Genomic DNA, 23,332 nt, shown 5'->3' with positions numbered 1-23,332 from the left:
TCTCCCAAAAACCTCCGCGGGGCGCCACTGACTGGCGGAAGCGAGGCGAACGACGGCGTGGTGACGTCTCAGGGACGCTGGCGCGCGGGATTTAAACTGCGGCGGTTTACGCGGCGTTAAGATTTCGAAGGGTTAGCAGAGTGCCGGCTTCCTGGTATTTCGCGTTTCTCTTCCCGGTGCGCCTGCCGACTGCCCATGGACTCGTCGCTTCAGGCCCGCCTGTTTCCCGGTCTCGCCATCAAGATCCAACGCAGTAACGGTGAGAGCGGGGTCGCGAGGCCCAAGGGACCCGTGGGCCGCGAGACGGCTGAAATTACTGCCCTTCCCTAAACGGCAGGACCCTGAGACAGTGTTGCGGATTCCCCTCGCCCAGGTCCGGGTCTCTGCACTGGCAGTCGGTCTTCCCTACCCAGGGCCAGGGGCCTCTGCCCTGGCAGTGGGTCCCCTCCGCGTCCTCCGGGAGTGGGCGGGGCTCCTCCATGGCAATGGACCTCCCAGAGAAGTTAGGGTTGCTCGAGTCACTTCCCCTCCAGAGTTCTCCCCTGAAACTGCCCTGGTCTTGTAGGGACCTCAGCTTCCTGGCCCCTCTACTCTCCTATAAATATCGCACATTTGCACTGGGACTCGGAGTAACGAGACAAACAAAATCCCTGCTCTGCAGGAGCTTGCAATTCTGTCCTCTCTTTTTTGGTTAAGCGGCTACCGCAGTTCTGGCAAGTCTGATACCCGTGCCATCAGGAGACTGGTCGGACATAAGTGTCAGGCGTGAGATAGAGAAACCCGAGGGCGCTAGAGACTCGGTGCTGTGTTGAGGAACAGTTCACCCCGCTGTAGGCTCTCTTTTGAGTGAAGATGAATCCTTATCCCCTGCAGCTCGGTTTTAAGACCTGTTCCCTGCCTGCTTCACTATGGGATGTTCTAAGGGTGAAAGGCCAGGAGGCTTGTCTTCTCATGTTAAAAAGGAAAGGTCCCTTCCTTCAGGTCAACTCCACACTGAGTCTCTGTGGGACTCTAAAAGTGAAAAAGATGGGTGACTCTGGCCTTTTCATACTCTAGGCTTAATTCACAGTGCCAATGTAAGGACTGTGAACTTGGAGAAATCCTGCGTTTCAGTGGAATGGACAGAAGGAGGTGCCACAAAGGGCAAAGAGGTAGGTTCTATGACTTATGCCTCTACCACATTTAACACTTTCCTACCTAAAAGATCTATGTGGAAGTGGAACTTGGGAGAGCCTTGTTTCTGATGCTGTCTTGTCCTCCCTACTCTTAAACATGGTCTTTGGATTCAGTGGGATTTTATTTAGTGAGGCCTGTTCTAAATTGAAGCAATCAACAGTTTCTGGTGTGTTTGTAGAGAGCAAAGTGCACAGAATCCTAAAACCTTGCTCACCCAAGCTAGCTTCTGAGGGTCCACTGCCTATGATATTGGTTTGGGGAGCCAAATTGATACGCTAGCTGAGGGGAGAAAAGTCTGTTTCTGAAACACTAGATAACAGAAGGCAACTTGTGATGAATGGCACAGATGACTGGTGCTGGAGCAGCTCAGAGGTGGAAACTCATTGAGGATGAGCTGGGCTTGTGGGGGTAGGGTGGGAAGGCTTAGCAGAAACAGTGAGAGGGCCTTTACAGGGACTAGAGAAGGAACTGGCTCCAGGCAATGGAAGGCTCAGGATGCTTGGCAGCTGCAAAAACGCTAAAAAGCTCCAAACTTCTTAGTGAGGCATTCAAAGACTTTTCAAAATCTGATCCCAATCAACTTTTTTCTTTTTGCCAGAGACTCTTCATCTCTGGCACTAAGATGCTTAGGATTTTATTCTGTAGACAGTGGGGAGTCTTGAAAGGATTTTGTGAAGAGGAGAGAAGTGACTAAGACATTTGTTTTAGAAGCATTGCAGTGTGGTGAACAGGTCACCGGGCTAGGTGCATGAAAACCTGGATTCTAGTCTGGCTCTGCCACTACTTTATTCGCAGGCATGTTTCCATCCCTCTTAGAAATTATTTCCTCAGCTATAAAATGAGAAAGAATAATATCTACCTCATATGGTCGTTGTGAAGATTTACTCAACAAATCCTTTTGTACTGATTCCAAAAAACCAGACGGTGTGTTTGGTGCTGGGAATACAGAGGTGAATAAGGCACACTTGGACCCGCTTTCATGGCGCTGAATGATACAACACATGTAAAGGGCTTGCTTAGCATAATGCCTTATGGTAGATATGCAGATGTTTAAGTGGTATATTTGAGAAATTAAAGGGTTGAATACTTTACATGGTCTGCCCTTGAATCAAGAGGTTCCTAAAATTCCTTTGAACAAGCAATTAGCAGTTCCTTGTGATTTGTTTTTTTGTTTTTGTTGATTGTTTAAAAATACAGTTCTCATTGGGTCTGACTCCAGCTCAAATATTGCCTTTGGAATAAGGTCCAAACTTCTTAGTGAGGCATTCAAAGACCTTTCAAGGTCTGATCCCAATGAACTTTCTTCTTTTTACTACGTACTCTTCTTCCAAAGTGTCCTGTGCGAGGCCAGTGGGGCAGCTGCCCGCGCTGTGGCCAGGCCTAGTGCCTAGCTGCCTTCACACTCTCACTCTTATTCCTTCCTCCCCGGGTGTTCACCCTGAATCATTAATGTGAGAATTAGTTAATGTCAGAACTTGGGTTACAACTCTGGTCTCCTGTGTTGTTTATGCTCTCTGTAGTGTAGGGGTTGGGAATGGGGTGTGTGTGTATAGTAAGGGTCTGTTGCTGTCCAAGAGAAGTGGATAGAAGTGTGGTTACTCGAGTACTTGCCAGCTTTTGCATCCAGTGATTCTGTGCTCCTTGTCTATCCCATGCTACTTTGGTGTCTAGCCCTGTGTATGTATGACTTCTCTCCCTCATTTGAATGTGAGCTCACTGAAGGCAAGGATGATATATATGTCTTAATTCTTCTTTGAATCCCTTGCCCCTACGGCCTTATTCATGCCTAATAAGTGTTGGAATAAGCCAGTTCATAAAGATAGGCTGCATATGTAGAGGTAAAGCTCTCATCCTGGAGTACATGCTTCAGCTCTGTCACATTTCAAGATACAAATAACCAAGTAGGTACCATTTTGGTGGGTTTGAACCTTCTGTGAAGTATGCTGATGAAGTTTGAATTGCTCCTAGAGGGTTTCAGGACTGTGGTGATGTAAACCTAGAATTGTGACCTCACTGCACGCATGAGCAGGACACTGGGACTGGGGAAGAAGTTTCTGGGCCCAGTGGAAAATGTAGGTAGAATTAGGGTTAGGTAGCAGCTCTCGGGAACTTGTCCCTGCCCATAAGATCCTGGAGGGCCCTCCATTTTGACTATCACTGGGACGGTTAGAACCTGTTTCCTCCTCTGTATCAGCCAGCAAGAGGTGCTCTGGGGGCTGTGCCCGGCAGGACCCCACTGCCCAGCAGAACAGTAGGGGAGCCAGGTGGCCTAGAGCTACTGCGAACTTCCTGTTTGCGTGCCTGTCTGCCTTCCTCTTCACCTTGTTCTCATCACTGACATCTACCATTGGCTTGGAATCAGAAACCAATATCCATCTAGATGGTAAACCATGACTAAGGAATAAATACTTGTTTATTATTAGTACTTGGAACCTAAAGTTGGTAAAAATCTGAATCTAGGGGTAGCCTTGATGGTGAGATGCAATTGGATTGAACAAGCTGTGTCGTTCCCCTGAAACTTTACTTGCTCTGTGCAGATTGATTTTGATGATGTGGCCGCAATAAACCCAGAACTCCTACAGCTTCTTCCCTTACACCCGAAGGACAATCTGCCCCTGCAGGAGAATGTAACGGTCCAGGTAGGTGCCTGTCGTCTGGCTGAGCCAGCACCCCAGAGGATTCTCTTGGCCTGTTGGCTTTTTGCTGGTTTGTTTTCTGGGACTGCCTGGGACTTGAGCACAGTACAATGGCCCCGGATAGGCCCTTGAAAATTGATAAGAGCCATATATTGTGGTGGTTTGTTTTGTTTTTCAGAAACAAAAACGCAGATCAGTCAACTCCAAAATTCCCGCTCCCAGGGAAGGTAAATGGATTTCTGTTGGCTTATTATGATGGGTTTTGTGTCAGGAATAATGTTTCTAGGACTCAGGAAGCTGTGAAGTAGAGTCATTGCTCTAGTTTAGCAGGTGGCTTCTATGTGGGCTGAGTCCTGCCCTGTCTTCCAAGCATCTATCTCAGTGAGGAAGAATCCAACCTACATGGAGGGGGAAACGGGACGTTGGTCAAAGGGTACAAACTTTCAGTTACGCAAGATAAATAAGTTCTGGAGATCTCATGTACAACATAGGGCCTATGATTAACGATACTGTATTGTATACTTAAAAATTTACTGTGAGGGTAGATCTTATGTTAAGTGGTCTTACCACAAAAGGAAAAAAAAAACAAAGGGAGTGGAAGGAAACTTTTGGAGGTGATGGGTAAGTGTATGGCATTGATTGCGATGATGGTTTCATGGAGATATACTTATCTCCAAACCCATCAAGTTGTACACATTGCTCTCTACAGCTTTTTGGATGTCAATCATACCTCAATAAAACGGTTTGGGGGAAAAAAAGAATCCAGCCATCCAAGCTACAGCTCTTAGGCCCAGCTCTCAGGAATCTGGTGTATTTGGGGAATTTGCTGACTGGCCCAGAAGTCTTTCCTGTAGAATCCAAAGCAGTAATCAGCCATTGGCAGGCTTGTTTGCTTTCCTCAGGGGAACAGTGTGCCTTGGAGTGAGGTGGTGAGCAGGCTGTGAGAAAAGCTAGGTCTGGGCTCTTTAGAACTATAGTTGGTGGTGCTATGGAGATCTGGGAGTCGGGTAGGATGGGAAGAAATAATAGCATTGCCTCGAAGTCTAGGAGAAGTTTGGGCTTTCTCTGCAGACGTAGTCAGCATGAACCTACTTTGACTCCAGTTGCCTGTGACCAAAGCAGGTAGCTGTAGGCACAAACTGCCCAAGAAACCCAAGCTTATCACTCAGAGCCACCTATGCCTCAGCCGGCACGGCGTCTCCAGCCCAGGGTCCATCACTGCCTTGACATGATCCGGCTGCCTCAAAGGCCCCGAGACTATTTGGCTGGAGCTTCAGGTTCCTGGGGCCTAGGGTGAAAGGTGGTGCAGTTGTGAGCTTGGACTGGGCATGCAGTGGGGTGTTGCTGGCCCTCGCTGGCTGTACTGGAAGGACCTGCAGGAGAGATGGGGTGGCTGCTGTCTCACTCCACGTGCATGACCCCAAAGGATATTGCCACAGCTCCTTTTAATGGAAAAAAATCTTAGTAAAGGTGCATGCTATTGAACAGTAGAAATCAAACACAAGATTACAAATCTTTTGGGAAAGAAGAAAACTGTAATAATTCATGCTCTTTCTGAAAGATGTGGATTATCTAGAGAGCCGTCAGATCAGCCTAAACTTAGGAGCGTCAGAAATTCAGTATGAGCTGATGTTTGCCTATATGATACCATGTATTCTACTTCCAAACTTATGACATTTTATAGATGAATTATTTCTCTTTTATGGAGGGAAACTTTATAAATGGGTAGAAATTGACAAGAATTCAAGTATAACTCAATTCTTTCTCTCAGTTAAGCATTCTTTTAAGATTCCAGAAAAATCAGTGTAGCTGATTCCATGGGTTTCTGATGATGTGGCCCAGGCCTGCTCTGTGAAGCATCCTGGAGCAGTGGGAGAAGCCGGGACTTTGGATGTCCTGGGTCCACATCCTGGCCCTGACACTTAACTAGTTGAATGACTTGGGCAAGTTGCTTAATTTCTCGGAGCCTTAATGTCCCCTTCCATTAGATGGGAATACTGATAGTTACCTTATAATGTTGTTTTGAGGCATGGGAAGATTGTAGAATGGTTTGTGCTGCTGCTAAGAATAATAATGCTTTTTGTTCAGAAATTAAGTCTATCTCTGGAAATGATTTCAGATTGGCTGTAGGTCCCTCCCTTTACTCAAGACATGGCTCTTGTGGGAGTTATCCCTGTCCTCAGGAGCTCTCAGATCTGCAGAATGTGAACAAATTAGTTTTGGGGTCACTAGTACTTGGCCTTTCTAATTTGCCTTTCCTTGGGTGGAAGGAGTGGGAAGTTGGTGGGCTCCTTTCCTGGTGGTTGGGACCCGTCTCACTGTATATAGAATCTTGGAGGGTTGCCTCCGACCACGCCCCTGTTGCCCCCGTCGGCCCTCCTGATCACGCTGCACTGACTGGCTGCTGCCCTGGGTTCTTCAGGTCTCCGAGGCCGCTCCACTCGCATGTCCACCGTCCCAGAGGTTCGCATCACCACTCAGGAGAATGACATGGAGGTGGAGCTGCCTGCGCCTGCAAATTCCCGCAAGCAGTTTTCCGTTCCCAGTGAGTAATGATTCTCTTCTCCCTCTTTGAGGCCCTGGAGCAGCTCCTCCTCACACATTGCCCTAAACCTGTTCTGGAATATCCTGGGATTCTTACACAACCCTGGCTTCAGTGCTATTCTGCCCCTGCCCTACTGCTCCCTTATCTGGAAATCATCTCATTTTACTTTTTAAAACTTTATTGAAAAAATATATGTATACAGAAAAGTGAACATATCATTGAGTATATAGTTCACGAACTGAACACACTCAAGTAACTAACACCCAGATCACACAGAGCCATCATTACATCTTATATGTAGCAAATTCAGCTCCACTGAAAAGAAGGTAAACAAAAGGGTCAGGACCAGGTTTGGGAAGTAATGAGTCGTCGTGGGTGGTACCTTTCTGGATTGAATCTATGGTTAGTTGTTGCTCAGGTTCCCATTATTCCTGGCTTTTCAGTCTTTGTTCCCATTTACCACCTGGGTTCAAGCTTTGGAGAAGTCAGAAAGGCCTGGCTCTTCTCCCAAATGAGTAGAAAGGCCTGGCCTGGCCACCCACACTTAGGTCAAGCCTAAAGAATTCATGCCTTTAAAGGCTTTTCCCTTCATGGCGAAGCCCATACTGAGCTACTCACACCCCATTTAAGGCTTTTTGACGCCGGGAGCAGTGCTTGGGGAGAGACTGGTCTGGTTCAGGTGTGGGCTGAGGTGAAGGGAGGAGCCCGAGCCCTTGCTGAGCTGGCAGTCAGCAGCCCTCCTCCCACCCCGGACCTGCTAGGGCTCAGATGAGCACAGCTGCCGTATGCCTGCCTGCTTCTCCAGTGACTCTCGTTCCCCCACAGCCGGCCCCCCTAGGCCCTCCTGCCCTGCAGTGGCTGAGATACCATTGACGCTGGTCAGCGAGGAGGTGGAAGAGCAAGTCCACTCCATCCGAGGCAGCTCTTCTGCAAACCCTGTGAACTCAGGTAGATGCCCTGAGCTGTCTGCTGCCCTGCTCCTAGTACAGGACAGGTAGTTACGTTCTGTCCCAGACTTGGCCTGCCTTGGCACCTGAGTTCAAACCATGTCACATGGGGGCACATTTCCCTATGGCCGTGGAATCAATCTTTCACAAGAGGTCACCCCGTCACTGCCAGCAGGACCCCTCTGGTGTAACTGAGGTGTTGTCACAGCTAAAGTCTTGGCCGACACCTGAAGAACAGCCCAGAATGACCATCAAGACCAAGCAGGGATGGTCTCACAGCTTCTGGTTGTTGAGAAAACGCCACAGAGAGACCTTGGGTTAGACCTGGAGTGCTACCATTAGCAAGTCTTTACTTTGTGGGCTTGGCCATCCCAAGAGACACGCTGTTGCTTCCTCTCCTTGCATATGGTGATTTAAGAGCAAGGAACTAGAGAAGGCCCAGTCCTGGGAACACCCAGGATGCAGTACAGCAGCCAGATAAGAACAGGCCGGCCTAGACAGGTAAAAGAGAGGGCTTCCTTTTTGTTTTTCCCCTTAGTTCGGAGGAAATCATGTATTGTGAAGGAAATGGAAAAAATGAAGAACAAGCGAGAAGAGAAGAGGGCCCAGAACTCTGAAATGAGAATAAAAAAGCGAGCTCAGGTACCTTCCTTGGGGAGCTAGGACGAGGGTCTTCGGACAGGTGTCTTTAACTGCAGCCTTGTCCGCAATAGAGATCTGGCTGGACCCCAGCACTTCTGAGGCTCCAATTCTGATATCCAGGAAGTTTAACTGATTTCTCATCAGGATTTAGAAAGCAAACAATTCAGATACTTTTCTGAAGACCCTCAGATGAGGAATATTTCATGCTAGTGGGGCTGCTGGGCACAGTTGCCTGCTTTCCCCTGACCTCCTAGCTGTGCATATGTAGGGGTGCTGCAATGGAGTTCCAGTGTGGAGCGTTTCCCTTTAGTTGGGCTAATTGCACCAGGGAATCCCAGCCTGCTGGTCTCCTAAGATGGCAACCAGTGGCTCTTGCTCCAGTTCCTAGAGTGGTTTGGTACATGCCTAGGACCCCTGCCAATCTCTGTTCCAGGGCTTTGTTCCTGGGTTCTCAGCCTAGAGCCAGGGTGAGAGGAAGTGAGATTGTGTTGGGGGCTCTGTGAGCTCTGAAGGGCGATGTGCGTATAAAGAGCTGTTGCTGCTGCTTAGCACTGAGGTGTGAGAGCACTTACATCTTAGCAGTCAGCCCTTTGTTGCTCTTGTCCCAAACAGGAGTATGACAACAGCTTTCCAAACTGGGAATTTGCCCGGATGATTAAAGAATTTCGGGCTACTTTGGAATGTCATCCACTTACAGTGACTGATCCTGTAAGTAAACCCAAAGGGCTTCTACCTCCTTCCTAAGTAGGTGTACAATTTAGAGACAGGAAACTTCTCTTAAGGGAGTGAGAGCATGCAGGAATCTTCACTCACCCTCGAGGGTTTTGTTAATAACCTTTGGTGGGTTGGAGCTGGTGAGGCCTGGATGGGAGAGTCTGATCTTTATAAACTCCCCTCCATACACACACACACACCCTCCGACAGCCTGCTTCCATAGGTTGGCTATATTCTTACTAATAATCATGAAATTGTGCTGAAACCTCTTGTAGGCAGCAGCGTGAGAAAACTGGGAAGAAAATTCAGAGCTACTTTCTTGTGTTCTGGAGTAACTATGGGGGAGGTGGGGTCCTAGCATTAGATCTTGGCCCCTGACTGGGCCAGATACGGGATTAGAAGGGGAGAGGTTCTGGACAAGCTTCCTTTCCATATTGCTCTGATCTTGTTGCTGGTTGGTTGTCTTCTCATCCTCTTGAAGATTGAAGAGCACAGGATCTGTGTCTGTGTTAGGAAACGCCCACTGAATAAACAAGGTAAGCCTGTTCATTCAGTCAGAAGGAGGCTTTGGATGGACTGAGGGTTCCCCTGTGTCCAGGGAACATGCCCTGAAATACTGTCCTTCTGCAGAATTGGCCAAGAAAGAAATTGATGTGATTTCCATTCCTAGCAAGTGTCTCCTCTTGGTACACGAGCCCAAGTTAAAAGTGGACTTAACAAAGTATCTGGAGAACCAAGCATTCTGCTTTGACTTTGCCTTTGATGAAACAGCTTCGAATGAAGTTGTCTACAGGTTAGCCCCTTGCCTCTTTTTTTCCCTCCTTCAACCTCACTCTTTCCTCTTTTCACTATGGGACATCGTAGTAACACCACTCACAGGCGTGCTGAACTCTGAAGCCTCCCTGGTGTCCTCTGTTTTCTTTGGATCAGCCATCACATGGAGCTGGCATCTGGCACCAGAACCTCTCTCAAGGTCGACAAACTACAGCCCATGGGCCACATTTGGCTTGCAATCCCTTTTTACATAGCTCTTAAGAATGGGTTTTATGTTTTTATAGGACTTTAAAATAAAAAGAAAGATATAGGAACGAGAGAGCTATGTGGCCCACAGAGCCTAAAATATTTTAGGCTCCTACTTTAGAGGGTTTCCTTTGATCTTTGTAATGTATCTTATGCTAGAAGTTGCCTGGTAAGCTCAGGCTTTCATCTGTGTCTCCAGGGTCAGAGGAGGGGCTAGTGGCTCAGTTAGCGTGTGGGCCATCACCCTGTTCCTGCCAGGTCAGCCCAGCCCTCCCCAGCTGGCCAGGAGAAGTTCAGACTTTAAGTGGGGTCAGGTGGGACCACTGCATGAGCGGAGTCTGCTGCTTGGAAGGAGGGCCAGGAGTTCTGCGGTGGAAGGGCAGCAGGACCACGTTCCAGGGAGCTCATTTTGGGGAGAGATGCTCACTCTTCCCTATCCTTTCTCTTAGGTTCACAGCAAGGCCACTGGTACAGACAATCTTTGAAGGGGGAAAAGCAACCTGTTTTGCATATGGCCAGACAGGAAGTGGCAAGACACACGTGAGTATTCGGCCTGGCAGGGAGTGAGCCTGCCCATGGTGCGACGCTGGGTCCCTGACAAGGAAGACAATGAGTTTCTTGCAGAAAGTCCCCTTAGTGCAGATGCCCCACCACCAGTTACTCCTGCTGTGCCAGGTGCAGCGAGGGGCCTTTGCAGGTCCGGCCTCCTGGCTTTTGTGTGGTCCACTGTGGCAGTGGAGCCAGAGTGCTCTGGCTTAGGCCAAGGGCCCCTTACCACTGTCTTCTGCCCCTTCCCTTTGCAGACTATGGGTGGAGACCTCTCGGGGAAAGCCCAGAATGCATCCAAAGGGATCTACGCGATGGCCTGTAAGTAGTGTGTTCTGCCACAGTGGGGCTGGGCACAGAGAGGCAGGCTGCTTACTTAGCCCAGGCTCTCTCCCACAGCTCGGGATGTCTTCCTCCTGAAGAATCAGCCCCGCTACCGGAACCTGGGCCTGGAAGTCTATGTGACATTCTTCGAGATCTATAATGGGAAGGTAGCTGGCAGGGAGCCCTCTGTTTATGCTCTTGGAGCCCCTGAACTTTCTAAAACCTTGAGGTTGGCTAGAAATTGTAGAAGCCAAACAACCAAAGGCCACTCTGTCCTTTTGGCCACTCTGTCCTGCCATGCGTGGGAGGTTTCATCTGATGGTGGGATGGTACCCAAGTTCAACAAGTTTGGCAAGAATACTCCTCAGGGCTCCCTCTCAGATGGGAGGTTTGTCTTGTGCCCTGTCCTTCCTCGACCCACCTCTCATAATTTTTTCTCTCCTTCCCCCGATTGTACACATTCCTTCTCCTACTCATATTCTCTCTCTATCTATATATCTTGCTACCTCTCTATACTCCATATGCTTTTGCAGAGCTGCCTTCCCTGGAGCAGGATCTAGATGATAATAAAATAGCTAACGTTGCTTATTAATATGTTATCATATGCTAAGCATAATATTCTATTCTAAGCACTTTATTTGTCTCAGCTCTTTCAATCCTCACAGCAGGCCTATGAGGAATTATGTCACTATGGTACAGATGAGAAACAAGGCTAGGTGGTTAAGCACTTGCCCAAGCTGACACAGCTAGTAAAGTAGCAGAGTCACATCAGACTGAGGCAAGTGTACTGTCCTCTGCTAGTCTGATGTCTGCCAAGCTTAGCTTCTCCCTGCCTTTCCTGCTGCCGGCCCTTGTCTTCAGGGCTGGGACAGGCCCTGAAGGAGGGCAGAGTCAGGTGGGGTGCCCGAGGCCTGATGGCCTTAGCCTTGTTCCCCTGCCTGGCACAGCTGTTCGACCTGCTCAACAAGAAGGCCAAGCTGCGTGTGCTGGAGGACGGCAAGCAGCAGGTGCAGGTGGTGGGGCTGCAGGAGCACCTGGTTAACTGTGCCGACGACGTCATCAAGATGATCGACATAGGCAGTGCCTGCAGGTCAGAGTTCTGGCTGCGGGGGAAGGGGCCACCTTTTAATGCCCAGTTCAAGTGACAGACTAGCTCTGAGCCCATTGCCGTTTCCACAGAACACCGCTTCCGCCAGCACGATGAGGGCTGTGAAGGCCTCTCAGAGGTCTCAATGGGGCGGATGGCCCAGGGCCAGAGGCTCATTAGGAACAAGTCAAAGTGGCGTAAATCTAGCCACAGCAGGCTTCATTCCCAGGCTCCTACCCCAAAGCCATGCCTCCTGACTTCTCTGGGTTTCTCCTTGCTGTTCCCTCGCTCTGTGGTGGGAGACAGGAGCTGTGGGTCTGTTCTAGGCTGGAAGTGATGGGGCTCTAGCTCCCGTGGAGAGGTAGGGAAGCCCTCTTCCACCAGGGCCCTAAGTGTGGTACAGTGGGTGCTGGGCACTTGTGGAGGCCCAGGGAGGGGGCTGCCCTCTGCAGGGCCCTCAAGTTTTGTCAAGTAGATCATGACTGCCCCTCCTTCCCTGTGTGCCCTGCAGCAGAAGCAACTCATCCGTCCCCACGTCCTTATGGCACCCCAGGTCTGGCCAAGGCCCTAGCACAGAATCTAGTCCTTTCACTGCCAGGAAAACCTACTAGGTCCAGAGCTAGAGGAAGAGCTGCTGCCCAGGGTGGGCAGAGCAGAAGTCTGGGACAAGAAGACACGATACTTCTTAGAGTCCTGACCTGTGTCCCTCTCTTACCAGAAAGCTCACTGGTGTGGACTGAGGTGGCTTGGACTTAGGTGCCATGGTGGCTGGTGACCCCAAAAGCTCATAGCCTTTCTTTGCCCTCCTTTGCCACAGGACCTCTGGGCAGACATTTGCCAACTCCAACTCTTCCCGCTCCCACGCCTGCTTCCAGATTCTTCTTCGAGCCAAAGGGAGAATGCATGGCAAGTTCTCTTTGGTGGATCTGGCAGGGAACGAGCGAGGCGCAGACACTTCCAGTGCTGACCGGCAGACCCGCATGGAGGGGGCAGAAATCAACAAGAGTCTCTTGGCTCTGAAGGTAGCAGGGGCTAGCTTGAGGTGGTTGGCCTGGGGAGCTGCTGGTGGAGGGAGAGAGGGGCCTCAGCTGTGCCTGCTGCCCCACAGGAGTGCATCAGGGCCTTGGGACAGAACAAGGCTCACACCCCGTTCCGCGAGAGCAAGCTGACACAGGTTCTGAGGGACTCTTTTATCGGGGAGAACTCAAGGACCTGCATGGTGAGTAGGGTCGCTTTGGAGGTGGTCCAGGAGGACATTTAGTCCCGTCCCTGGGCAGCAGGCCCGGTGCCCTTGGCTGTCTGGGTTTCTGGGCTCTAACTTGACTGGGCTTCAGCCCTGCCTGCAGCACCAGGCTCCTCTTTGCCTACCCAAGAGAGGAGGAAAGGATCTCCCTTTACTGTATGTCTGGGCAGCTCGTGGTTTGGGGGAGGTCATTCCTGCCTTATCAGGTCGAAAGGGGGCTCCAGAATTCAGAAGGAGGACCTTTAGGGAAGCTAGAGGGGAGTCTTCGCCTCTTCTGTGGCTTCCCTCAGGTTCACAGGCCCCGAGCCTAGGAAATAGGCTGGAGCACTGCTATGGCCTTGAAGGCTTTTGCCTCCTTCCTTATTTTATCCACAAGCTCTTCTAGCTAGGGTCTGCCCTCCCCTCCAGGGAACATCCTCTCCCCTGTCTGCTGGGGAAGGTGAGGATTCCTGACTAAGCTCTAGAGCCTTCTCTCTGAGACATTATCCCTGAGCCTAGGTGAACTGAAGTTTCCAGCAAGAGCCACAGAGCCTTGAGATGTGACCTTAGTAAGAGGAATGGGTCAGTAAAGAGATACAGAGGCAGGAGGTAATCATGTGCCTTTAAAGGCAGGGAACCAACTTTTAAGGTGCCTTAATTTTTAGTGGCTGTGGGACAAGTTGCCTGGCACAGAGCGGGTGCTTAAGGAGCTCTCCCCTCAGATAGCATGTGGGTATCAGCGGCTTGAAAACACTCTTCCTGGCAGCCTGTCCAGAAGCAGTTTGTCTAGCACCCTGCCCCCATGATCCTCAACCTTTGACTGCCCTTTTGCAGATTGCCATGATCTCACCGGGCATAAGCTCCTGTGAATACACTTTAAACACACTAAGATATGCAGACAGGTACTAGTACCTACGGCCAGGTGGGATGGGGAGAGGGGTGTGGGAGCGGGGGAAGGAATGGCAGTGATGAGGGGGGAGGCTCTGGGGCCTCAGTGCCTACTGCACACTCTTCTGTGACTCGGTGAATCTGAGGCTTGGGAGTTTAGTCATGATGCTAGAAGGTCTGTCCCAATCCCCTGTGGGGTCTGAGATCTTGTTTCCTCAGGGTCAAGGAGCTGAGTCCCCACAGTGGGCCCAGTGGGGAGCAGCCAACTCAAATGGAAACAGAAGAGATGGAAGCCAGCTCCAATGGGGCCCTGATCACAGGCAATGTAAGGGACAAGGTGGGGTCAGGCAAGACAGAAGTATGGTTGCTGAGATGGCAAGTGGTCCATACTGCTGTGTGTCTCCTTTTGGCCCCCTTAGTTCTCCAAGGAAGAGGAGGAACTGTCTTCCCAGATGTCCAGCTTTAATGAAGCCATGACTCAGATCAGGGAGCTGGAGGAGAGGGCCGTGGAAGAGCTTAAGGAGATTATACAGGTGGGAAGCTGGCCCTGGCCAGGGAGGGACTGGATATCCCCCATAGCACAGGCCCTCAGCACCACTCCTTGAACGTAACTTGGGCTTTGCTCCCACGGGTCTTCAGGTTGGGAGGGCGAGAGGCAGCCCCCTACACTAGCACTTCTTAATTCTCTACCTGTTCATCCAGTGTTCTTCCGGGGCAGCTAATTACCACACTGCCTTCTCCAGCCGGGCCCACACTAGCTTTGCTCCATCCTCCTAGCCACAGGGAGTCTCTCTCCTCCATGCTCCTGATTGATTTATGTGCAGGGACCTCGTCTTGTTTATTCAGTGAATGCTCGGCGAGTACTTTTCTATAAGGCAGCTCCTGTGCTGAGACCAAGGACCAAAAACAAGAAGTATGGATAGTAGGCCCTCAAGTAAGATTTGATTACTCCTGATTCTTCTATTTACAAGCCAGTTTCCTTGCGAAAGTCATTTGGTCTCACTGGGCCTCAGTTTCTTCATCCCGAAAATGGGTAAGACAGGATGTCTTCTCTGAGGCTTAAGTGATACACTTTTATAGCACTCAGCAGTGCCCAGCATGTGCTCGGTGTTTGGTAAGTGGTAGATGCTAGGGCTGCTCTGATGCCCACTATGGGTAAGCAGGTACAGGGAGAGGCCCCAAAGTGCATCCCATTGTTGGGGGTGTTCTGTGCAGAGCAGAAAGGAAGAGCTCAGGCACTTAGAACTGAGGTGGGAACGTGAAGGATAAATGTTTGGGCGTGTCCTCCCTCCCTGGAGTGCTCAAGGGTACAAATCTTTGAAAGGACTTGAGCTGATGATAAAGGGAGATTAAGGCTGTGGACGACAGATCAGCAAGGACCTAATACTAAAGGGCCTTATGGTTCATACCAAAAGCCTGGACTTTGTTGAGGGCAGTGGATGCCTTTGAAGGAGGTAAGCAGAGTGGTGCCATGGTCATACCAGTGCAGAGCCTGGTTGAGGACATGGGAAGAGCATGAATAGAGGCAGTTATGAGTTAAGAGCCCTTAGGAGATTGCTGGAAGGAGTCCGAGAGAGATGTTGGTGCCTAGACTGAGTGTGGTCATGGCCATGGGATTGGAGTGAGGACGTGAGATTCAAGAACCATTTAAGGGGTGGAATTGGTAGGATTTAGGGGCAAGGAGGGTGAAAGAATAAAGTTATTGCTCATAAAAAAAAAGTTGCTCAGATTTGTGGCTTGGGCATCAAAACAGATGATGGCATTATTTGACATAAGGAACAGGGACAAGTTAGGGTAAGGAAGAAGATGAATTCAAGCCGAGGATTTCTGCAGGGGAGGGTCAGGAGGCAGGGTTTGGGCCAGGCTTGGAGGAATGGGTGTCGTGCACAGGTATCTGCATTGCAGGTGATAGGACCCCAGGAAAAATTTGCTACATTGGTTTGGTGATTATTGAACTGACAGGGTCCTCCCTGTGTCGTTGCAGCAAGGGCCAGGCTGGCTTGAGCTCTCCGAGATGACCGAGCAGCCGGACTATGACCTGGAGACCTTTGTGAACAAGGCAGAGTCTGCCCTGGCCCAGCAAGCCAAGCACTTCTCAGCCCTGCAAGGTGGGTGCAGCTGGAGGATGGGGCCTGTGCAGGTGATGGCGGCTCTGCCCTGAGGGAATGGGGCTCTGCGATGCCCACTAACCCTAAGTGCACCCCCGCTTCCAGATGTCATCAAGGCCTTGCGCCTGGCCATGCAGCTGGAAGAGCAGGCCAGCAAACAAATAAGCAGCAAGAAACGGCCCCAGTGACGACTGCAAATAAAGATGTTTGTTCTCACACCCAGCCTTTCCCCATCCCCTTCCCTCCCCAATGAACTTTGGGCACCTGGTGGGTGTAGTCAGGGTCTGAGCTGGGACAGACTTTGGCAAATGCCAAGTATGAGGGCATCTGGGCCCAGGGGAGGGGTCAGAATGACATGGGACACTACTTCCTCTTCCTCAGTTATAGCCCTGAAGGGAGCAAGGAGGGGAGGGGGGAGCTTAACTCCTGTGTGTCACCCTTCTTTCCAAGAGGGGAAGGCCCTCTGGTGTAGAGTTTCCCCTGGGCGGCGTTTGCCCGTGTGGACTGGCTGCTGGCACAGGGCTCCCTGGGGCTGTCCTGGCTCTGGGCAGAGAGAGGGCGCCTTTAGTCCAGCTCTCAGCTGGCTCTGGCCTGCCTTTCACTCCCTTGGTCTGGGCACTAATGTGTCTTGTACTTTAAAAAAAGTTTTTGGCACCTCTTCTTCCTTGCTATTTTTTGAGGCCCAAGAGGAGCCCTGCTGTTTTCTGTTTTATGTGTTTATATATTGTCTCACAATAAAGAAAGAGGAAAAAAAACTAGCCTGTTGAGTGGTGTGTGGGAAGGGGCCTGAGACACGTCTGAGCCTTCTGGCCTAAGGCCACTACTGGGTAGTGTTAACTGCTCTGCCCAGGAGGCCAGATCCGTGCCTGCAGTTTCAGTGCCATGCTGAGGGCTCCCACCCCTGCCTTGTTCAGTGCTCACTAGGTCCCGGGCCCTCTCCTGCGGACAGGGGCTATGAGCAGAAAACAGATGGCGCCCTGTCAATTACAGTCTGCTCAAGGCATGTTACAAGATTCCGTGGAACACTGACAGGAAAGAAAGCACGCGGCTGGCTGGACAGGGGAGGATCTGATGGGCAACACCAGTTTGGTCTTGAAAAATGAGTAGCAGTTTGCCAGGTGGACTGAGGACCTAAGCACAGAGCCTGGGCACTTTGGGAACTGGAGGATTCCAGATTCCTTGTCGTGGAGCATGAATTATCTGAAGGGTAATGTGCCACTAAGAGGATTTTAGCCTAGGAGGCACACAGTCAAGTGTGTGTGATAGAAAGGCCGCAGTTAGGGAGGCGAGTGGGCAGCATGGGGCACGTGGGCAACTGCAGAAACTCCAGAGAAGCTTGGGGTCGGGCAAATCAGATTCCAGACCAGGTTCTGGCCCCTCAGCCTCGGTTACTTCATTGGTAAAATGGGGGCATTCTCTACCTCAGGGTGAGACAATTATGTGTTTGAGGCATCATTAAATAACCAAATACAGGACTTGGATTCAGAAATTCGGCTAAGTCAGAAGTTCGACAGAAATGACACTAGCTCTGAGGCCTTAAAAGTTTCCAGACACCTAACTTTTCCCCTCATCTGTAAAATGAGGCCACCAATACTCACTCATCTCACAGAATTGGAAAGATTAAATGAAAGAATGCCACTAGACCAGACTACCTTCTCACCTGGAATATCATATGAGTCCCTAACTGGTCCCCTGCTTGAATCCTTGATGCCAGTGATCCATTCTCCCCAAGCAGCCAGAGGAATCCTCATAAATTATCCCCAGCTTGGAACTCTTTAATAATGTCCTTTTGCACAGGGATAAATTCTTTTTCTTCCCACCCCACCGTGACCCCCCGTGTGGAAGATTGGCCCTGAGCTAACATCTGTTGCCAATCCTGGGTTTTTTTTTTGCTTGAGGAGGATTGGCCCTGAGCTAACATTTGTGCCCATCTTCTACTTTGTTTGTGGGATACCTGCCACACCATGGCTTGATGAGTGGTGTAGGTCCGTGCCCAGGATCTGAACCTAAACCCCGGGCTGACAAAGTGGACTGCGCTGAACTTAAGCACTATGCCACCAGGCTGGTCCCAGGGATAAATTCTGAATGTCCTATTGTGGCCTATGGCCCTGCCTAGTCAGCTCCTCAGCTTTTGGTTCAGTTGGAATGTAATTTGGGCAGAACAGTTTGGAGGCTAACAGCCCAGCTTCTGAAGCCACACTGAAGGGTGGGATCCTAGCTCTGTGACTGCAGAACATCAAGTGGGTTGTTTAAGCTCTTTGTGCTATCTGTGAAATGGGGATAATACTGGTAGAGAGTTGTTATGGAAATTGTTACTATACACACAGCAGTAAGTAAAATGTCTCACACTTAATAAGTGCTATATAAGTGCTAGCTATTTAAGCACATAACAACAAATATTTTTGTTTTATTTAATACTGTAGCCACATATCCACAATGTCTAGAACATATGGTAAGCACACAATGTCTATTTTTGAATGAATGAATAAATGTATTCTACCACTCACTGTTCTCCAACTGCACTGGTTTATATGCCAGGGCTTTTTTAAAATAACAGCTTTATTGAGATATAATTCACATACTACAAAATTCACCCTTTTAAAGCGTACAACTCAGTGACTTAGTATACTCATTGAATTGGGCAATCATCATTACTACTCTCCGAACATTTTCATCACCCAAAAAGAAACCCCATACCCGTTAGCAGTCACCCCCCCACCCTCGCCAAGTCCTCTCTCCCCCAGCCGTAGGCAGCCACTAATCTACTTTTCTTTATGGATTGGCCTATTCTGTCTATTTAGTATAAATGGAATCATACAATATGTGGTCTTCCGTGTCTGGCTTCTTTCACTTAGCATGTTTTAAAGGATCATGTTATAGCCTGTATCAGTATTTCACTCCTTTTTATGGCCAAATAACATCCCCTTGTAGGGCTATACAGTAGTCCCCCGTCCACGGGGATTATGTCCCAAGACCCCAATGAATGCCTGAAACCACGGACAGTACTGAACCCCATATATACTACGTTTTTTCCTATACATACATACCTATGATAAAGTTTCATTTATAAATTAGACACCATAAGAGATTAACAACAACTAATAATAGAATAATTATAACAATATACTCTAATAAAAGCGTAGATCTTAGCAACCTCAGCATACATTTTTTTTCTTACTAAGTCAAGAACTTTTACCTTTTCACTTAAAAGAAGAAGCACAATTTCTCTGGCATATCCAAATTGCCAGCATCACTGCTCTCGCACTTTGGGGCCATTATTAAGTAAAATGAGGGTGACTTGAAGACAACCACTGTGATACCATGACAGTTGGTCTGATAACCTAGCCGGCTACTGACTACCGTGCGGATAGCGTATACAGCGTGGATGCACTGGACAAAGGGATGATTCACAACCCCGAGCGGGATGGTGTGAGATTTCATTATGCTACTCAGAATGGCATACAATTTAAAACATGAATTGTTTATTTCTGGAATTTTCCATTGAATATTTTTGGACTGTGGTTGACCGTGAGTAACTGAAACCACAGAAAGTGGAACCATGGATAAGGAAGGAGGGACTGCTATACCACCTTTTGTTTATCCATCAGTTGATGAACATTTGAGTTGTTTCCACTTTTTGGCATTATGAATAAACTATTCGTGCTATGAACATTCGTGTACAAGTTTTTGTCTGAGCATAGGTTTTCAATTCTCTTGGGTATATGCAAGTTCTTTGCCCATTTTTAATTTGGATTGTCTTTATTGTTGACTTGTAAGAGCTCTTTATATATTTTGGATACTGGATCCTTATCAAATATAGGTTGTGCAAATATTTTCCCTCATTCTGTGGGTTGTCTTTTCACTTTTTTGATGGTGTCCTTTGAAATACAAAAGTTTTTAATTAAAAAAAATTTTTTTTGAGGAAGATTAGCTCTGAGCTAACATCTACTGCCAATCCTCCTCTTTGCTGAGGAAGACTGGCCCTGAGCTAATATCTGTGCCCATCTTCCTTTTTTCTTTTCTTTTCTTTTTTTTTTGAGGAAGATCAGCCCTGAGCTAACCACCGCCAATCCTCCTCTTTTTGCTGAGGAAGACTGGCCCTGAGCTAACATCTGTGCCCATCTTCCTCTACTTTATATGTGGGACGCCTGCCACATCATGGCTTGCCAAGGTGTGCCATGTCTGCACCTGGGATCCGAACTGGCGAACCCTGGGCCGCCGAAGAAGAACATGCAAACTTAACTACTGTGCCACCTGGCCAGCTCCAAAAGTTTTTAATTTTGATGAAGTCCAACTTATCTCTTTTCTTTCATTGCTTGTGCTTTTGGTGTCATCTAAGAATCCATTGCCAAATCCAAGGCCGTGAATATTTATGTTTTCTTCTAAGAGTTTTATGGTTGTATATTTAGGTCATTGATCCATTTTAATTTTTGTAGATGATGTGAGGCAGAATTTATTCTTTTGCATGTGAGTATCCAGTTTTTCCAGCAGCATTTATTGAAAAGACTATTCTTTCCCCATTGAATTGTATTGGCAACCTTGTTGAACTCAGTTGCCTGCAGATATATGGGCTAATTTCTGGACTTTAAATGCTATTCCAGGGGCCAGCTCTGTGGCACAGCGGTTAAGTGTGCCACATATAAGTCCCACATATAAAGTGGAGGAAGATGGGCTTGGATGTTAGCTGAGGGCCAGTCTTCCTCAGCAAAAACAGGAGGATTGGCAGCAGATGTTGGATCAGGGCTGATCTTCCTCAAAAAAATTTTTTTAAAAAATGCTATTCCACTGGTCTACGTGTCTATCCTTACGGCAATACTGCACTGTTTGGTTACTGTAGTTTGTAATAAGTTTTGAAATGAGGAAATGTGACTCCTCCAACTTTGTTCTTTTTCAATATTGTTTTGGCTATTCGGGGCCGCTTGCAGTTCCACATGAATTTGAGGATCAGCTTTTCCATGTCTGCAAACAGGCTGACGGGCTTTTGCTTGGGACTGCACTGAATCTGTAGATTGCTTTGGGCAGTGCTGCCATCAACATAAAGTCTTCCAACTATGAACACAAGATGTCCTTCCATTTATTTAGGTCTTTAATAGCTTTTCTTTTTTTTCAATTTTTTTCTTTTAATTTCTTTGAACAATGTTTTATAGTTTTCAGTGTACAAACCTTTCCCCGTCTTGGTTAAATTTATTTCCTTATTTTATTCTTTTGGATGCTACTGCAAAAGGAATTACTTTTCTTTTCTTTTTTAAGATTTTACTTTTCCTTTTTCTCCCCAAAGCCCCCCGGTACATAGTTGTGTATTTTTTTTTTAGTTGTGGGTCCTTCTAGCTGTGACTTGTGGAACACTACCTCAGCATGGCCTGATGAGCAGTGCCATATCCACGCCCAGGATTCGAACCGGCAAAACCCTGGGCCACCAAAGTGGAGGGCAGAAACTTAACCACTGGGCCATGGAGCCAGCCCCAGGAATTACTTTTCTTACCTTCCTTTTCAGATTGTTTATTGCTGGTGCTTAGAAACACAATTGATTTTTTTTTTTTTTGAGGAAGATTAGCGCTGAGCTAACTACTGCCAATCCTCCTCTTTTTGCTGAGGAAGACTGGCCCTGAGCCAACATCTGTGCCCATCCTCCTCTACTTTATACGTGGGACGCCTGCCACAGCATGGCGTGCCAAGCAGTGCCATGTGTGCACCTGGGATCCGAACTGGCAAACCCCGGGGCCACCAAAGCAGAACGTGCGCACTTAACCGCTGCGCCACTGGGCCGGCCCTGAAACACAACTGATTTTTGTGTGTTGATCTTGTACCTTGCAACTTTGCTGAATTTGTTTATTAACTCTGTGTGGGGTTTTTTTTTGGTTTTGGGGGGGGTTTGTTGAGGCAGATTTGCCCTGAGCTAAGATCTTTTGCCAATCTTTCTCTATTTTGTATGTGAACTGCCATCACAGCATGGCCGCCGACAGACAAGACGAGTGGTGTAGGTCTGCACCTGGAAACTGAACCCATGCCACAGAAGCAGAGTGTGCCAGACTTAAACACTAGGCCACTGGGGCTGGCCCTCCAATAGTTTTTTTTTTCCTAGTCTCTTTGAGATTTTCTATATAGAGGATCATATCATTTGTGAATAGAGATAGTTTGACTTCTTCCTTTCCAATCAGGATGACCTTTCTTTTTGTGTGTGTGTGTGTGTGTGTGTGTGGTGAGGAAGATTAGCCCCGAGCTAACACTGATACCGAACCTGAAATGAGTTCGCTCACCTGTTGCGCAGCAAGCCAATCTCTGACACCTAGGATAGTGGAAGAAAGTAGGAATTTTATTATTGCACAGCGCTGACCAAAAAGAGAGGGCAGCTAAAAATAAAATCCCAAATTCCCTGAAAAGCTAAAAGGAGGGGTTTTTATTTGGGGTTTTAGATAGGGGAAGGGGAGCATATGGCTTGCTGGTCAGAGCTTTCCCACCAGCCTGTCTTTGTCCTTGAGACTACTTGCAGAGAGGAGAAAGCCTGTGACCTTGCTGGTCAGCAGCTTTCTCATCAGCCTGTATCTCTTTGTGGGGAGGAGATAGTGAATCCAGGTGCTTGTCCTTGGCAGGGTCTGTCTCCATGGAGGATAGTGGATTCTGGAGCCAGGAAGACAGAGAGTAAGCAGGGAATGAGTGTTTTGGTTTTAACCCCATATATGCTGGGCTTAATGTAGGGAAACTATCAGGGTCGGTATCAACAATTGTGCCAACCTTCCTCTATTTTGTATGTAGGACCCCACCACAGCAATGCCTGATGAGTGGTGTGTAGGTCTGCACCCTGGGATCCAGGTCGTGAACCCTAGCCCGAAAGCAAGTGCTCAAACTTAACCACTATGCAACCAGGCCAGCCCCACTCCTGACTTTTTTAAAACACCATAGGAATAGGATTGTTCACAGGGTGAGCTCTGAGCAAGGTCAAATAAAGGCAAGCCCTGAGAATGGAGCTCTGCAGTGAGCTGCCAGACAGGTCCAATGGTGAAAGCTCTTTGGAGATGGAGCTTTTGAGGAGCTCAAGGCCGTTCTGCCACCTCCAACTGCTATGAGGCTGTCCTTTTCCACAGCTACCATAGTTGGAAGGCTATTGGTTTTCAAAGCTACTGTGGAGCTGGGAGAAGGGGGTGGAATTAGAGCAAATCAAAAAGCAACGAAGATCACTGTTCCCAGCTGTTTTTCGTGAACAAATGCGCCTTGAATTGTTGCAAGACTTCAGTTAATTTCAGAGTTCTGGAAAAGTTGATTTCGACAATTTTAGACAGTGTTCTCGTTGCTTTTATGGAGGAGTGGTTTTTCGAAAGTCCTTACTCCACCATTCCAGAACTGCTTACTCTTGCTGTTCCTTCTGCCTGGAACCATCCACTCTTCAAAAGGCTCTTTTTTTTCCTTTGAGGTCTCAGTTTACCCCAGGTCTCTGTCACCCCAGAGAAGCCATCTCAGAGCATCCCATCTCAAGTTTGCC

General features: G+C 48.5%; 1 protein-coding gene across 2 annotated transcripts; it reads left to right on the top strand.

Moving 5' to 3' along the window:
• Window positions 1-95: 95 nt before the first annotated feature.
• KIF2C (kinesin family member 2C) lies at window positions 96-16,589 on the top strand. 2 transcript variants are annotated; one of them, XM_046662356.1, is made up of 21 exons: window positions 96-259; window positions 1,057-1,151; window positions 3,714-3,815; window positions 3,991-4,039; window positions 6,235-6,357; window positions 7,183-7,305; window positions 7,843-7,946; window positions 8,559-8,654; window positions 9,142-9,196; window positions 9,291-9,453; window positions 10,130-10,220; window positions 10,484-10,547; window positions 10,626-10,717; window positions 11,498-11,640; window positions 12,455-12,659; window positions 12,746-12,856; window positions 13,694-13,761; window positions 13,967-14,072; window positions 14,167-14,280; window positions 15,732-15,855; window positions 15,961-16,589. In XM_046662356.1, exons 1-21 carry the CDS (start codon window positions 196-198, stop codon window positions 16,041-16,043), a joined length of 2,175 nt encoding a protein of 724 aa, XP_046518312.1. In that variant the 5' UTR covers window positions 96-195; the 3' UTR covers window positions 16,044-16,589. The 2 variants fall into 2 exon arrangements, with proteins under 2 accessions (XP_046518312.1, XP_046518313.1); XM_046662357.1 differs by lacking the exons at window positions 96-259; window positions 3,991-4,039 and having other exon boundaries at window positions 1,138-1,151.
• The last annotated feature ends 6,743 nt before the right edge of the window (window positions 16,590-23,332 follow it).

The sequence above is a fragment of the Equus quagga genome, chromosome 5, assembly GCF_021613505.1.
Source record: "Equus quagga isolate Etosha38 chromosome 5, UCLA_HA_Equagga_1.0, whole genome shotgun sequence".
NCBI classification, from domain to species: Eukaryota; Metazoa; Chordata; class Mammalia; order Perissodactyla; family Equidae; genus Equus; species Equus quagga.
This window is presented reverse-complemented; position numbering and strand designations above follow the sequence as displayed.

Coding starts and splice junctions, on each gene's coding strand:
- KIF2C (XM_046662356.1), top strand. CDS start 196: ATGGACTCGTCGCTTCAGGCCCGCCTGTTTCCCGGTCTCGCCATCAAG. Junction 10,718..11,497: donor TCGAGATCTATAATGGGAAG/GTAGCTGGCAGG, acceptor TGCCTGGCACAG/CTGTTCGACCTGCTCAACAA. Junction 12,660..12,745: donor AGAGTCTCTTGGCTCTGAAG/GTAGCAGGGGCT, acceptor GCTGCCCCACAG/GAGTGCATCAGGGCCTTGGG.